The sequence below is a fragment of the Lathamus discolor genome, chromosome 3 (assembly GCF_037157495.1).
Source record: "Lathamus discolor isolate bLatDis1 chromosome 3, bLatDis1.hap1, whole genome shotgun sequence".
Lineage (NCBI taxonomy): Eukaryota > Metazoa > Chordata > Aves > Psittaciformes > Psittacidae > Lathamus > Lathamus discolor.
In genome coordinates this window covers 134,555,390-134,571,423 of record NC_088886.1, presented here as the reverse complement: position 1 = coordinate 134,571,423, position 16,034 = coordinate 134,555,390, and the positions used below count along the sequence as shown (strand labels likewise).

Sequence of the window (16,034 nt, the reverse complement as noted above, 5' to 3'; positions counted from 1 at the left end):
CACTTCAGGCCTATTTCTTTTTCTTGGCTTCCCACTTGTACGCAGATAACTTTGCCCAGAAAGCAGGTGTATCCTGTCTCCTGAGCATGCAAAACCCAAGGACTTGCTCATCTTTGGCCACAAACCACAAAGCGTATAATTTAAATAGAAAATGGGCTACTCCTCCTTTATTGAAAAATGAAGCTTTGCTGTACATACACTCGAGGGCACTAGGGAAAAATATGCCAGTTTCTAATGAAATACAGCAAGCCAATGAACAAAAAGGTGCAGTTTTTGGCCGGTCTAGTTTTACTCTGACCTCAAACTTCTATCGCTTTCGTGCCAGGGGCCGGTGGCTAGAGCGGCCCAGGTGGAAGACAGCAGGAGCAGCTAAAAGCAAAACAAAACAAAGTGAAAAACAAACAACCCACCCCAAGAAACAAACCAGAACTAACCCAAAGGAAAAGGCCGGTTTTGGCCCTAAAAGCCTTCAAGGCGTCTCTGCGTGCGGTGCGGAAGGGCGCCTGGTCCTTCCGCAGCACAGCAGGGAGCGGGGTCGGATTTTGGGTATCTCTCTTCTGTCACAGGGCTCTCAGTACCACACCGCGGGTGGCCCCAGGCAGCGGTAGCTGCCCGCGGTCTCCACAAGACAGTAAGGGTCAGAGATGCCCAGAGAACGGAGGAGCTCTGCCGGGCTCCCGGCTCAGCAATCACCCTGACAAGGGCCGCGGAACACCGGCGAGCTGGAGCAAACCGGGCGGGCGAGGCTCGGTACGACCTCCTCCTCCTTGCCCGCCGCTTCCCCTCCCTCCTCACCCCCGCCCGAGCCGCCCCCCCGGCAGCTCCGGCTGTCCCTCGCCGGGCTCCGCGGTCGCCTCCGCCCTCGGTCCCTCCCCGCCGCTTCCCGCAGCGGCGCGGCCGCCGGGTCCCTCCCATCCAAGATGGCGGAGAGTCTCCCCGAGCATGATCGGATCCTGCAGGAGATCGAGAGCACTGACACAGCCTGCGTGGGACCCACCCTGAGGTGAGGCGCGGCGGGGGCCACGGCGCTGGCGGCGGGCGAGGGTTCTCCGACCCGTCCTGCCTGACCGACCGCCCGGGGAGCCCCGGCCCGGCCCGGCCCGGCCCGGCCGCGCTGTCTGACAGCTCCTCCCCAGAGACACCGCGGGGCCGCCCGCAGCGCCTCCGGCGGGAGCTGCCCGGAGGGGCGCGCAGCCCATGGGAGTGCTTCGCGGAAGCTCGACCGTCGTCTCCCGTCCCGGGTCCTGGGGTGGTGGAGAGAGAAGGGGCCACCGCGGTGCGGTGCGGTGCGGCCGCCTGTCACCCACGGGCCGGCGGCGCTGACATAGAAAGACGGCCGAGAAGAGGCTGCAGCCGTGCCCCAGCCGCGGGCCGTCTCTCTCTGTCATTGTCCGCCGGGGAAGCGGGGCGCTGCCTGGCTTCCGGCGGGGTGGGCGCGGCGGGGCAGGAGTGGGGCTTCGGAACGGGGCACTGGGGCTGGGTCCCGCCGTAACCAGGTGCCGGCCTCTCCGAGCCCGGGCAGGGAGGGCTCCTGCCCCGCGCTTGAGCACGGGGCGTCTCCCTCAGGTGTTCCGGTACCCCCGGGTCTAGGCTGAGGACGGGACCGAAACCGTGTTGTGGGCGGGTGTTTGCATCAGTAACTGCAGGGCTGCTCTACATACAGCCTTTCTAATGCAGTCTGAAACCTCCTGCCCCAGCCAGATTCCTTCTGGGAATGTGACAGTGTTCAGAGCATTTCTGAAATGCCATTACTTCAGTGTTTCTATTTCCCCCCCTCCCCCCCTAATTCTACATACTGCTTAGTTTTTCTTGCTGGAGAAAAATGTGTCAATGTCCTTCAGTTTAAACTGTGGAGAGAAGGGCAGGGCCTGGAGGGAGTGGATTGGGGTGTGGAGGAGGTGCAGAGGGAAAGGGGATCATCATCCTGGAATCCTGGAGCTGTGCTGATGCTTCCCTGATGAGGCACGTCTGAAAGAAGTCAAAAAGCACGGATGCTAGCCAGACTGGAAGAGAGAACTGTGAATTTGCACGTTATCTCTTTGGGAAGACATGGAGAGCCTGTGCTCAGGGAACTGGAAAAGGCAGTTTGTGTGGCAGCATGCTGCAAGGCACTGCTTGTGTACTTCTCTGGTACCCACTGGAGGGCATAGACAGGGCTGGGAAAGGATGAACATAGGGTACATGGGTGGAGAACCTGCTGCTGAGAACTGTCAGAAATGTATGTTGCTCATGAAATGCTGCATTTTGCATTTCATAGAGAATGATTTGTGCTGTGTCTGCGGTGGGACCCCAGCACCAAGGCTGTGTAGGAGGTGGCAGTCTGGGCATTGTGCAAAGCTAGGGCTAAGCAGTCCTCAAGGAGCCCAAATGCAGGCGTATGATAGGGTGGCCAGGCCCAGACATCACACAGAGGCTGCATGTGGGGTCTTGGAGGTCAGCTCAGAGCAAACTGTGCTCTCATCTTCCCTTACAGTCCCTTAAACACAGCCAGTGTGGGAATACATTGTGGAGGTGCCAAAGCTGAGCATCACAAGGAGTGAGAGAGAAACCTGTGAGAGTTTGTGAGCTTTGGTTGAGAGAAAGTAGCTGACATGCTTTCAGACTCGAGCTGTCCCTGGAGGCAGTTTAGCCATGTCTCAGCTAACAAGCCCAGGCAGGTTGGAGCTGATGCCTGCAAAAAAGCCACCAAAACAAACAAACAAAAAATTAGCAAGAAAATATTAAATATGATTGAAGTTTTGCTGCCATCTCCAGTATAGAGCTTATACCAGAGGAACTTATGTAAAGGACATGCAGAGAATCAGGCTGCACAGTAGAAGGTGGCGTGTTTGGGAACCAGAGGAAAGGGACAATGTGAATCTCTTATTCATATTAAGAATTTGAAATATGTCTAAGTTTTTAGAAATATGAACATTTAATTTCTTAATTTCTTGCATATTCCTGTCTTTTCTTGTTCTATTTGTATCTCATCTGTCTTGCCTATCTTGTTATCTCGCTGACTTTTTAGGCAGGGAGTTTTGCATCACTGACTTTCAGAATCTTTAGAAAAGAAGTGCTATGTTAGCCTGATTTAACCTCTAATGTTCATACACAAATAAAAAGCCCTGGGCTAAATAATGGTTACATCTGCTGAGTCTTTGAAAGAAGCCCAGCCAGCCTCACAGAAATATGCTGCTACTAAGAACAGCAATGTTTAAAATCAAAACTGTAGCGGTCTGTTCAGTTATGCCTGTTAAAATTTGTGAATTGCTGTGTGAAACTGAAGAGTGTAAAATCCCACATCTAATAATGAAATCTATTTCAATGAACAAAAGTGTGAACATAAAATGTAACATTATTTTCTGTGCAAGATCTAGGTTTCACTTGCTAAACAACATAAATCAAGGAAATGAGTTGAGCAATTCCATGTGCAGTTGCATAAGGCTGCAACGTAAAGTGATCCTTCTATTTCCAGTTGTGGAAGCCATTGATGCCAGTTGTCTCATGTAATGACTTGAAATTCCATTAATTTCACCATGTGAAATTGAATGTTTTTGTGATATATGGTCTGTAATGCTTGGAGAATGTTTATAGCATAGTGACATGAGGTGAAGTACCAATATTCCCTTTCAAATAGCAGGACAAAAGGGCATGAGGTGAGTGGTTTGGATAAGTAGTGTGAGGTAAGACTAAATGCTGAAGATCATAGGATATGCAAGATCTAACTTATCCTTAGTTGTTCATATCAAGATCTGAATATCTTCCTAATGCGTCCATTCTTCACATAGGAAGTGTAATTTTTTTGTGGGCTGTATGCAGATTCCATGGAAACATATTTCTGCGCTTGGTTTTCTTTAGTGTTTTGTTTGCTAGTTTGGTATAGCTGTGTCTGCTGGGGTATAGTTTCCTACCCTGCTAGAAGAGTGGCAGCACTTTTGTGTATGGTATAAAAAAATGGTAGCATACATTAATATGTAATGTTTCGTGTAAAATTTATAGATAAGGAACAACATACAGACTGATCCTGCAGGTGATACTCTACTGCTGAGATCCACCCATGTATAAAGGACACAAGTCCTTTATAGGAGGAATCAAAGTACAGCTAGTACAGCCGGGATTATTCACTATGTAGGAAAGCAATTTAGCTCCTAAAGATTCCTCTGCATCTTCAGAATTGTGAAATGAAGAGACTGAGTTTGATTAAATTAATTTATATTGTATTTGATTAAATTAATTTTCTTTTTGAATTTTAAGTAGATGAGGTTATTGATTTAAAATTGCTGGTATTTAACTTGCATGTCTAAATTTAGTGGCACACACTACGTCATTATAAATGAGCCTTAAATTAACTGTATAACATGCCTTTCATTAAATAGGCAGACTGTGTATAGCAGGCCAGGATTAATTTTTTTTCAGCAGACTCTTTGAAACTTCTATCAACATCTTTCTAGCTTTAATGGCCAACTAAATGAGATTAATGACAGCACCTGTTAAATGCTTGTCACTCTCACCTTCTTATATAACGTGTTAATATCTTATAATTCATGTCATATACATACTGTTGGGCTTTGCAAAAGCAGGAAGAGTTGTCACTGCATTTCTAATCTTTATAAAGGAAAAGGACAACAAGAAAGAAAGGCAATTCCCATATCACTCTCCAGGAAAAGAAACCAAACGCAATAACTTTCAGACTCTCACTGAACTCTGTATAAATACATATGAACAACATTTTTAGAGTAAATTTTTAAGAGTGTCTTCACACTTTTTGAATACTCTGTTGGACATGCCAGGGTAATTAATAAGATAAATTCTATTCAGTAGAAAATAATTGACTTTATATGCTGGTTAGTTAGCTTTATGTCGGTCAAAATAGGTTGAAGTGGAGCTGAACAGAGTAGACGTTTTTCTGCCAGTGTCCTGATATACTATACTCACAAGTCTCTTCAAAGTTGTGATAATGTGCAATATTTCAATGTTCCTAAAAAAAACCCCAACTATTTGACTCTTAAACTGTATCTTGGTAATATATTGCATAAGTGTATGGTAGACTTTTTCTGAACACTTCTCATGAGTTTCACACCACTGAGTGTCCAGTGTTGTGTCATCCCCACACACAGCCTGTCAGATGAGTACCTCCATGCCCACCATCAGTTGACTAGACAACTAATACAAAAGTAAAATCAAATTTATAAATTATGGGGGAACTAATGATGACAATTTTGTAGCTAAGGTGCAGTTGATAAGAACATGCTTTGTCTGTTGATCTGTCTGTAAGTGGGATGTACTCCATGGCTTTGTCCCACAATTGCAGCTCAGGCGATGCTCCTTGAAAGTCAGTGTAAAAATGCTTTTAAGCAACTGCTCTGTTCCTCTACTCCTGAAATCTGTCATCACCAGGCTATTGCTTGGTATCTTCTAGGTTGCTGTAAGTTGTATTGGCCATGAAATTTCTCTGCAGAGTTATTAGAGGGCCTCCTATGAAGACATTTCATTGGCATGGCTACAGGAATCACACTGACAAGTGCCATTAGTTTGATGTGTTTCTGTCTGATGCCGCAATATGCTGTGGTGACCTTCCACTGACCTAGCACTGTGTTGCACTGATAGATGCAGCACTGAGCCACCCAGCTGCAAAGCAAAAATCACTTCTACATGGTACTGCTTTTTGCTTCATTTAGGTTGAACAGAGTTTGGAGGTAGGATGTAGATTTGTTGTGAGTCTCAAATGTGTATAGGTGAAGTGTTAGAAGTGACTGGTAACTGTTCATCCTGAACTTTTCTCCTTGTGTTGCAGAAAAGCTGAAGGTAAAGAGCACACTTCAGTTAGTCATCATTAGAGGAATAAACTGAGGAAGCAAAGGTAGAAATACTGATCCAAAAAAGACTGTTTTGTCCTTTCCTGATCAAGGTTTCCAAGAAAATTCAGAGGGAGAAATATGGAATAAGAGTCTACCTGTGTTGCTTTTACTGAACTGTTGCACACTTTGCATCTTCAGGTGATAGCCCATGCTGGGGCTGTAAATTAATATTTTGGAGATACTTGTGTATCCACTGAGGCGACCTGTCCAAACCCGAGTGAATAAAGAGCCCCAGATACCCTGTAGTGTATGACAGGGTGCCCTAAAGCCTCACTGTAACTTGTTTTATCAAAAGAATACACTATTATTACTAGCAGGCCTGATTTAGTCATATTATTCTCTATCTTTGGGAAAGTTGGTAAGAACTAGCATACGCAGTGTGAATGACATCTCTGTACGTGGGAAGATAGTACAGCCGTGACAGTTGCAGGCTGGGAAATACTTTTTTTCTGAGCACTTGCTTATGGGCTGTTGGGATTTGTGATGTGGTTATCCAGTGACAAAATGCGGTTGCCGTCATTTTTGCTCTGTGGTCTTACTTGTCAGGTATGATTGTCTAAAGGCTCTTTTCTGTGTTTTCATTATTTTGGTTTTGGAATATGAGCCAGCAATTCCCATTTTTGTCTATAGCTTAGCCTTGTTTTAAATATAGAGTAAACATAAGAGGAGTCTGAGATCATAAATCAATGCTTTGAACCAAAATTGAAATGCTTGATTATGTATTTCAATTTCAAATAGCATGATAATGTTTTACAATATCATGAGATGTTTTTATGGTTTGAAAAATCAGTAGTCTGTATCTTCATTAATGGTCTGTCTTCTAGTCCTGCTCAGTTTTCAAAATAATGTGTTTCATTCCTGGTTCCTTTTTAAATTGAAGTTACAAAGTAGCCTAAGTAACTGGAAATTCCTTGTGTGTTAGCTGCAGTCTTTTTTGGGTCAGGTCACAGAGTATGCTTAGGTGTATGTTTATCAGTTTATTATAATAGCTTATAACTATTTTGCAACTGAGTTGCCATAGAGTAAGGAGAATGGCCTGCTCGCTGAGAACAGTGTATCCTGAAAAGCCGGTGTTTGGCTTGCAGCGTTGGTTTCAAGTTTTCTTACTTGGTGCAGGATTTGGTGATATTCTGAGCACTTACGGTGGAAGGCAGCAGTCAGATGAAGCACCTATGTGAGCGGGTCTATCCCCAAGTACATTTCTATGAAGGAGCAATACTTTTTTTCATTGCTAGGCCATTACATATTGTCAGAACAGCATAAGAAGAGTGTGTGCTGTAGATTGATTAATTGAACAGCATAAGAGGAGTGTGTGCTGTAGATTGATTAATCTGACATTTTATATACTCAGCAGCAGAACTGCAGTTCTGATTTTCCTGTGCTAACCTGGTATTTTACGCAGATTTGCCATTGGTTGCAAAAAATATTTTAGAAGAAGTTAAGGATTCACCTTCATTGCTGCAAGTTTCAACATCGTACTTCTCTACGTTGTCACAAAGCCTGAAACTGTTTGTGGGTAGTCATATCTGCACTGTGTTTTCCTATTGTAGAAAAAATCCTTAGCTTTAATGCGGATTAAGTTTGTCATGAAATATGTCTGCAAATCAGGTTATCTTGATCTTTCTAAGTGTTCATTCATCAGCTTCTGACTCAGTTCTTGTGATGTTTTCCAAATGGGCAACTGCCAAATGAAGCTTTAACCTAACTGGTAACTTACATGAATAATACTTCTGAAATAGCTCTCTCCTATTTCACAAGTATTACCAAAGAGTTTGAAATTGCTCCCGTGTTTAGGATGCACGTTTCAAAATACATTAAAGCTTTTAAAATAAGGATCATCTGCCAAGAGATCCAGAATAGTGTACTTTATAGGAAGTTCATTCAGCTTGTATTATTTATTGTATGAATGGCTTGTTCACTGATACATCCATTAAATTTAGGAAAGCAAATCGTTATTCATGTCATTTCTTCATTGACTTATTCCTCAAGCTGATCTTAAATAGTGTGTGTTGACCCAGATTTCAGATGTGCCATATGCATAGGAAATGCGTAATTTTACATCCTTCACAAATGCCAATCACGTGGGTACATACTTTCTTGCAGGCTTTTTTTTTGGAGGAAGCCAACAGCATACACTGTGCTCTAGCTTTGTGTGCTGAACCATTGTTGTGAGACTTTGCAATTTCCTCGATATAGCCGTCTACCTGAGAATCATAGAATCATAGAATAGAATCATAGAATAGTTAGGGTTGGAAAGGACCTCAAGATCATCTAGGTCCAACCCCCCTGCCATGGGCAGGGACACCTCACACTAAACCATCTCACCCAAGGCTTTGTCCAGCCTGGCCTTGAACACTGCCAGGGATGGAGCATTCACAGCCTCCCTGGTCAACCCATTCCAGTGCCTCACCACCCTTACAGGAAAGAATTTCCTCCTTATATCCAATCTAAACTTCCCCTGTTTAAGTTTTAACCCATTACCCCTTGTCCTATCACTACAGTCCCTAATGAACAGTCCCTCCCCAGCATCCCTATAGGCCCCCTTCAGGTACTGGAAGGCTGCTATGAGGTCTCCATGCAGCCTTCTCTTCTCCAGGCTGAACAGCCCCAACTTTCTCAGCCTATCTTCATACGGGAGGTGCTCCAGTCCCCTGATCATCCTCGTGGCCCTCCTCTGGACTTGTTCCAACAGTTCCATGTCCTTTTTATGTTGAGGACACCAGAACTGCACACAATACTCCAGGTGAGGTTTCACAAGCCTTAGCATAATTCAGTATAAGGCTGTTTTTGACGTGTAAGTGCTAGAGTGTTGCATGTGCAAGGCTGAAATTGCAGGAACTCCAGCTGAGCAAGTTTTGTCATCTTGCATTTTATGTATTATACTACTTAAACAGGCTCATAAAAATCTAGGAGGATTGATAATTCTTAGATAGTGCTTCCAGGATAATGCCAGGAATGGGTTTGCAAATAGGAAACTATTTCTAAGTATATGGGTTGTAGTAAACGATTAAGTACTAGCTTGCTCAAAACTGCCAACCTAGCTTTACATCAGCATCAAGCAATCCCATTAGATTTTATCTTACTGAAGGACTTGCAATGGCTAGTTATAAAATCTAGCTGTTGCCAGTCTTTCTGGTGATGGTTGAAGTGCCCAAACCTAATGCCTGCCACCACAGATCTGGGTAGAACAATGCCATCATGTTCATTTTGATGTTCAGCTTTGAGTATGCTCAGCAGTGCACCCCTCCCTCGTTTTATACATGTTTACTGAGCAATTATTTGTATGCCTGGCAAACTGTCCTGTGCAGGAAGGAGTTAACAATCTCTCCTGGAGCCTGCCTGAAGCCCTTCCTGTACCTCAACCTTTGCCAGTAATACCAAACTAGTAGCAGACTTAATCACTGATGGAAGTATTAAGAGGGAAATGTGCAGGTTTTAGAGTGCATCAGCCTTTATGGAAAGACTTGGAGCTTGACAATAAGGACCTAAAAGATGCCTTTGAACACTTCTGCACTAGAGACCTGCAGAGAGTGCTGGGAGTTTTTTATAGCATGAGAAAGGTGTTCAGCTCTAATATTGTGAATGGGATTTTCACGATGTCTCAGATAAAGTAATTTGCTTGAAAAACTGCAGTGAGTGTAACTTGCAATTCTCCCATGAATCAGGGTAATACAAAATTAATAATAAAAAATTAACTGTAGCATGTACCTAGGGAGATACTTTTGAGACATTTCAGCTTTAAAAAGAAGTGTTTAAAGTTTCAAGTATCATCTACTTCCATTTTAATACACTACTCTCATTTCTATTACAGGCATTCAGATATTTCTGTTGCTAGCAGCTCTCACGGGGACTTTCAGAGTTTTCACACTTCCTTATGCGTAGAGTGACCTTCAGCAAGGCAACTTTTTCTTCCGAGTTTTGTTTTTAGTTAATTTCAACAAAAAAGTAACATAGTTGATATTGTTTCATACTATATGTTTATTCTGTTTTGTTTCATAAACTTAGGAAACTGTAACAAAGTAGCCAATGTGTGCTACCTCCCCTTGAAATGCGGAGTTTCTGTTATGCTGGAGTGTCCCTTTTCGCTAAGGCATGAACAGAGTTTCTGCTGCTTAGTCTGTTTATCAAGCAGGTAAAGGAGTAAAGGTAACAAAGAGTAGTAGAAGTCAGTTGCTTCAACACTGTTATTTGCTTCCCAACAGAGAAACACTGTTAGTTTCAGTTGGGCTTTTAAGTTAAAACCAGACTTTTTTTTTTTTTTTTAAAGTCATATTTCATTTTCTTTAGTGATCCTGGGTGATGTGCATATGCAAAGAATATAGAACAGGCTGTTAATTCGCATGAAGGAAAAGCATGATGATTTTCTGTGTATTGCCTATGTGAGCTCATAAACAGAAGTTAATAGTAAAATATTATTGTAAAATGTATGCTTTGGTTATGTGTTTGCAGAGAAGTGTGCCGCATCAGAGAATTATCTGGTTTGGTTTGTACTGAATGGAACATGTTCTCAATCCAGCTGGTTTCAAAACTTTAATTATTGGATATTTTATTTAATCTTGAACTTCTTGATTTCTAAAATTACATGTATTTACATCTGCGTAGTGTTGGTATTCAAAGCCTATTGAAATAAGACCTAGATATTTGTGACATTAAATATTCTGTTCTGTTTCATGTCTTGTGAAGGCTCTACTGAAATGTTTGGTACATATTTATCTGGAAGAGTATGTCTAAAGTGCCCCAGATAAAGAAGACAGCTTATGTATAAGTTGTAAAAGATGGCTAGTTATTTCTGGGACATGGGTAATGGAAATCTGTTCAATTCTTTAAAAAGAACTTAGAAGCTCACAATTTCATAGGTGAATCCATTGCTTCTAAAATGGAACCATTTATATTTCAGTCTCTGGAAATATAAAGGGAAGATAAAAATATTGCTATGTGGACTTCAGTTTCTTAACATATTTTATATGAAATACTATAGGTTCCAACTATGTCCAGTGTATCCATTTAGGTGTATGAAGCAGCTGGCTAAACTTGAAAGTTTATTATGTGGTGATAGCTAGTACCACAGCAAATGAAACTGGTGCTTTCTTTGCTGTCTTTTGTATCTGCTATTACAACACAAAATTAGGAAAAAAAAAAATAGTACTGCAGCACTTGTTTTTCAGTTTCTTGCTTCATACATCAGTAAGTCGCACAAAGGCTTAGCAGGAAGAGGCATCTCCTTGGTCAGCAGTATAAAAACAGGAAGGAGGAAGTCTATTGCAAATCTGGGTTTACTGATTATCAGTTCATGTTTCGCTGCAGAGGATGTCCATTAACAGCCATCAGCGTGATCCATTGCTTATCCAGCATGAACAATGACTGCTGTAGTGCTGCTGCTACAGAATATGGACCTTGCTTATAGGAAGTAATGTTAACTAACAAACTGTACTCGGCCCTTTCCTGCTCATAGCAACAGGATACTATTAGTGAGAACAATTCACAGAAATTGCACATCCAGGAAAACCAGGCAAGCAAAGCATAACAGCTAAATGAAGATTAATAAAATCTTTTCTTAGATTAGGCCTACATTGAGTTCTGCATTGTTCTGGCAGGTAATGTGATCTTTTAAATGCAGCAGTGAGGTGTAACTATGAAAAAGGACAGCAGAACTGGACCCTAGGTAGCGCCTGGCATAGAAAGGCTGCTTAGGTTTTAAGAAATGTGCTTATTACCATAACTCCAGTTGAATTGCAGGAAACACCTGGACAATATTTTATAAAGCCTTTTAGGGGTGTATGCAGCAACCTATATGAAATTACTCCATGGAAAAATCACTACAAAGTTTGGAGTTCGTGTAAACAGAAAATATCTTTGTATATTGTAGGACAAAGGAAGTTTCTGCAGTGTTTCCTGTGAAATTACAGCTTAAATGGAGTTTGTGATACAGTATCGTGGTTAGGGATGCCATGGTTATGGTCACAATGACAGGTCTGTTTTATTGGGCAGAATCTTAATTTGCATGGTCAGTGTTGTTAGCTTGCATTGATCCCACTGAACTTGTTACGCAAATTTGAATTGTAAATATTATTTTATTCATAACTTTTTCTTTTTTTTTTAATCAAATGAGAAATGGAGGGAGAGGGCAAACATCTACTGGGCCACTTCTTGCAATGTGTTTATGGGAGCTAATTGAGATCATCTCTAGCCTCAGTACAAAATTGGTTTTGATAGCAAGTTACTAATTCTAAAACCATGATTATCCACAAGTAGTTTCTTCATTTGAGAACTGATTTATTTGTATGTGCTTTGTTTTAGGTATTACTTTGAAAAATGGAATAAAAATTGTAAGTCCAAGTTAGTGGTTTTTTGTTGTTTTTTTTTTTTTTTGTTGTTGTTGTTTTTTGTTTGTGGTTTTTTTTTTGTGACTTGGATAAAAATTATCAGTTAAAAATTAACTTTTCCCTCACCGTTCTAAATCTGAAGCTCTACAAATAAATCTTTTTCTCTTGCATCCTTTGTAATTCATAAACTGCATGGTCAGGCATATCAAACTTCTTCCATAACAAACTTCTACAACTGTTGTGCCAGAGATGTGCAATTCCCATCATCATCACAGCATTCATGGAGAGGTAACTGATTGGCACTTACTAAGTGGTTATCAGTACTCTGAAAGGAATGTGTGTATACAATTTTTAATTGCTTCATATGTCTTGTGTAACCAGGAAATGAACGACTTTGTGGCAATATAGGCAGGGGTGGGGAACCTGCAATTCGTCTTAGAAATGGGACAAAACAGGATGGTTTGGGGGTGTGTGAAAATGGTGAAAGGTAACAACTCATTAGTAAGGAGCTGCTTTGTCCTGTAAAGCGATCAGTACTTTTTCTTTATTTTCTGACTTTTTTTTTTGTCTTTTTTTAAATGGCTGACCCATTTTAAAATTTTTGCTGCTGTAGAATTTATTATGAATTATTACTAAGAAGAGAGTTGTTCATTCTAAAAATTTACAGTAATGCTCAGTAAGCTCAGAGATGTTTCTCCTGAATATGTATTGCAGTGAAAAATCAAATCATTGCCCATTTAAAAAAAACAAACACACACTAAAAAATAACCAAAGCCCAAACCCTTCATCAGCTAATAGCTTTTTTTAGAACCCAGAAGAGCTTTGTTATATATTATTCTTTATCTAATAGACCATTTGAGTAATGTTTTTAATTGACATTTATCACCAACTACCAATTCGTATTATTTTCTGAATCATTATTTTGTTATGAAAATATGCAGCTTTTATTTGTAATAAAATAAACTCTTCAAGTTAATTTTTGTCTGAAGCCTGAGTTCCTAAGCAGTTCTGCTTACCATTCGAAATTACAGCTACTGCCATAGATAAGAGGGATGAAATTTCTTTATTTCTTAATCTGGTTAGTCTTGCAATTCACTTCTTTTGCGCAAAACTCCCACCAAGTAAATTACAGTGGAAGTTATGTTCAGGTTTCTGATTATTCTAATTTTCTACTGGAGTATTTGCTGAACTCTCAAAATATTTTTAGGCTCCTCTCCTTTTACACATACTAGTCTATATGCACTTCCTTTGCTTACCTTTCCAGTACTCTGGTCAATGTAGTAAATTGATTTCTGGGCTCATGATTTTTATTATTTATTTTTTTTTCCCTTGTAACATTCTCACACACCCCCCCCCCCCCCCCCCGGACTCCTCCTAGGGAAATGCCAATTGTCTTTTAATCCCATTTGCACGCAGGCATTTAATGATACGTATGTATGGAGCTGTCATTACGGACTGGACCACATGATTTGAGGAATATTGATTTTTTTAATTATTATTAGTATTATTAGTTTTTGAAGGGTCGGGTGGAATTGATGACAAGTTAGATTTTACCATTCTTGGCTGAATTTTAGCTCTCTGGAGATGAGCCTTTTTACTCACTTACCGGCTTGTATTTTTGTGTGTAGAATGGTGCCCTCTGGTGTTTCAGTAGATTTTTGCATGGGAACACGAGAACTGTCAGTCAAACCTATGAAATATGTATTTTTCATATTGTGTTTCAGTTTTGAAAATAAAAATTGTAAGGAGGTTCTTTATGGTATTAAAGTAAATTTGTTTTATTTTCTATTGGAAAATGGTTGCATATCTGAAAATTCTCTTTCATTTTTCACTGAGACCTGAATTGATATCTGTTTATGCTTGTCTTTCTCCCTTCAGCCCAGGTGGTAAGAAAACATCAAGGTGAAAATATCCCTGTTGCAATAAAATTGAACCAGTGACTGAGATATCTTTCTCCTTTAGGTTAAGCTGTCTATGAGTATTTCCAGTTAATTATTTTTCCTCTTTCGAGTGCTTTCTTCACTATCTTGTGTTTACCTAGGATGATATTAATATGACTCATATTGTCCAGTTGTTGGGCTGAGTCAGAGAAAAAAAAGTCTCTGTCTCTATATACAGAGTCCTGGGAAACGTAGGTAAGTAACCTGCTACGCATTACCAGAAAAATCCTTCAGCTCTGCTTGTGCTCTTCATGGATGCCCTGCTTGCCACATCAATTAGGAATGAAAATAGTACCTGTCACTGATATGCAGTGGTGATGTCTAACTGGTCACTCAAGTTAATGTTCTGTCATTCCAGATTGAAAATTAAAGTGGTATGTTATGTTTAGGTTTGTTTTGTTTGGGTTTTTTGTTGTTTTGTTATTTTTTTTAGTTGCCAAAACCAAATGCAAACTTCTGTCTCCAACATCAGTGATCATCTCCTTTATTTTTTTCCAGTTTGAAGACTGATACTGAGAAAAAGCTTCCTCTTCAAATTTTCATGGTGTAAATCAACTAGTTGTCTATAGGTTCCTATATAGATAGATCACAGGTTGAAAGCAATCTGTTCATGTCCTTCAGTTTGGCTCAGCTCAGGTTTGTGCTGTATTTCAGGCCACCAGCATCTACTTCAGAAACCCATAAAGCTGAAGAGGATCCTTGGGGTTCTACATTCAGAAGTGTATGAATGTAAACAGAAATTGAAAGAACTATATATTACACACATAAATTTTTTCTTGATAGCCTAGGCATGTTTGCCTCTTTCTATGACACTTCCCACTGATGTATGTGAAGCAACTTAAAGTGAGACAGATTTTTAGGGTAAATGTATATATAAATGCATGTAATACTCATCTCCTGAAGAAATGTGTCTGGAAAGGTTATCACTTCCTCACTCTCTTCCCAACAGAATCCTCTGTGTGTGTGTTTGTGCATTGTAAAGTTTGTTATTTTTGTCTTGTAATTTAAAAGAATTAGATATAGGATGCTTTCAGGATACTGTGTCTCTCTCCAAGATACTGCAGTATGATGATATGTTTGCCTGATAGTTTAACACTGAAAAGTGCGGAATTGCTAGAAACATTGCTTGCAGTGCCATAATCTGTTGAAATGTACACCTTCAGACAACTATTCAAAGCTAGCAATTTACTTTATTTAGTAAATAAATAAAATATTTAGTATAGGTAAGCTTTGAAATGTATGGATGGGAAATAAGCTTCAGCATCAGAAATAAATCGTAGTGTACTATGTGTGATGTTCTGTAATAAGTAAATCAGGCATGTATCACCTCAGTTGTGTTTGCAGTTTAGAGAAAAAGCCCAGTTCCTCTCCTTGGCCTGAGATGGCGTGGCTCTCTTGAGACTACTTAAAGGCCAGTGCTTTAGGTCTGACTGCCTTCTGAAACCTCTGAAATAGCATGCCTTAAGGGCACAGCATCTTAAGGAAGTTGGTAAACGTGTTTAGTTTATCATCTTACTTCTCATCTGTATCAGAGTTGTGATACAAAGTGTGAATTTATTTTACATAGTGTGATGATTTATTTCTTTAAAAGTGAGCAGTTCTGTCTCAGGATTTTTTTCACTAGTGTGATGAAGAGGGTTGTTTTGTTATTGCTCCCACAAGATGGAGCTGTCTACATATGAATGTTAAGGAGCTCTGTCAAAATACTGGCTTAGATCACAGTCACCATTTTATTAGTATCTCTGCAGAAAACAGTACAATGTAGAACATAAAATGGTAACTATTATCTTAATAAGGTAGGGTAATCTTGTGGTTAAGGCAGCCTGTTGGGATGTACACAATATTGATTTCTTCTCCCCCAATTTTAAACGTTTATTGCCTGTATGATTTTGAATTTAATATTGTGAAAATACCCCTGATAATTATCAATCTGT

General features: G+C 40.6%; 1 protein-coding gene across 12 annotated transcripts in view; it reads left to right on the top strand.

Annotated features, from left to right (window-relative positions):
• EXOC6 (exocyst complex component 6) overlaps window positions 1-16,034 on the top strand; it is a 93,534-nt gene that overhangs the window by 1,302 nt on the left and 76,198 nt on the right. For 2 of the 12 annotated variants that reach the window (XM_065671924.1, XM_065671926.1), the window contains exon 1: window positions 872-1,003. The exons of 7 other annotated variants lie outside the window; for them this stretch is intronic. In XM_065671924.1, coding sequence (XP_065527996.1) covers window positions 921-1,003 — 83 coding nt within the window. In that variant the 5' untranslated portion in view covers window positions 872-920. Of the gene's footprint in view, window positions 1-870; window positions 1,004-16,034 lie in introns of those variants that run through there. 3 more of the 12 variants (XM_065671929.1, XM_065671927.1, XM_065671923.1) reach the window with 2 other exon arrangements.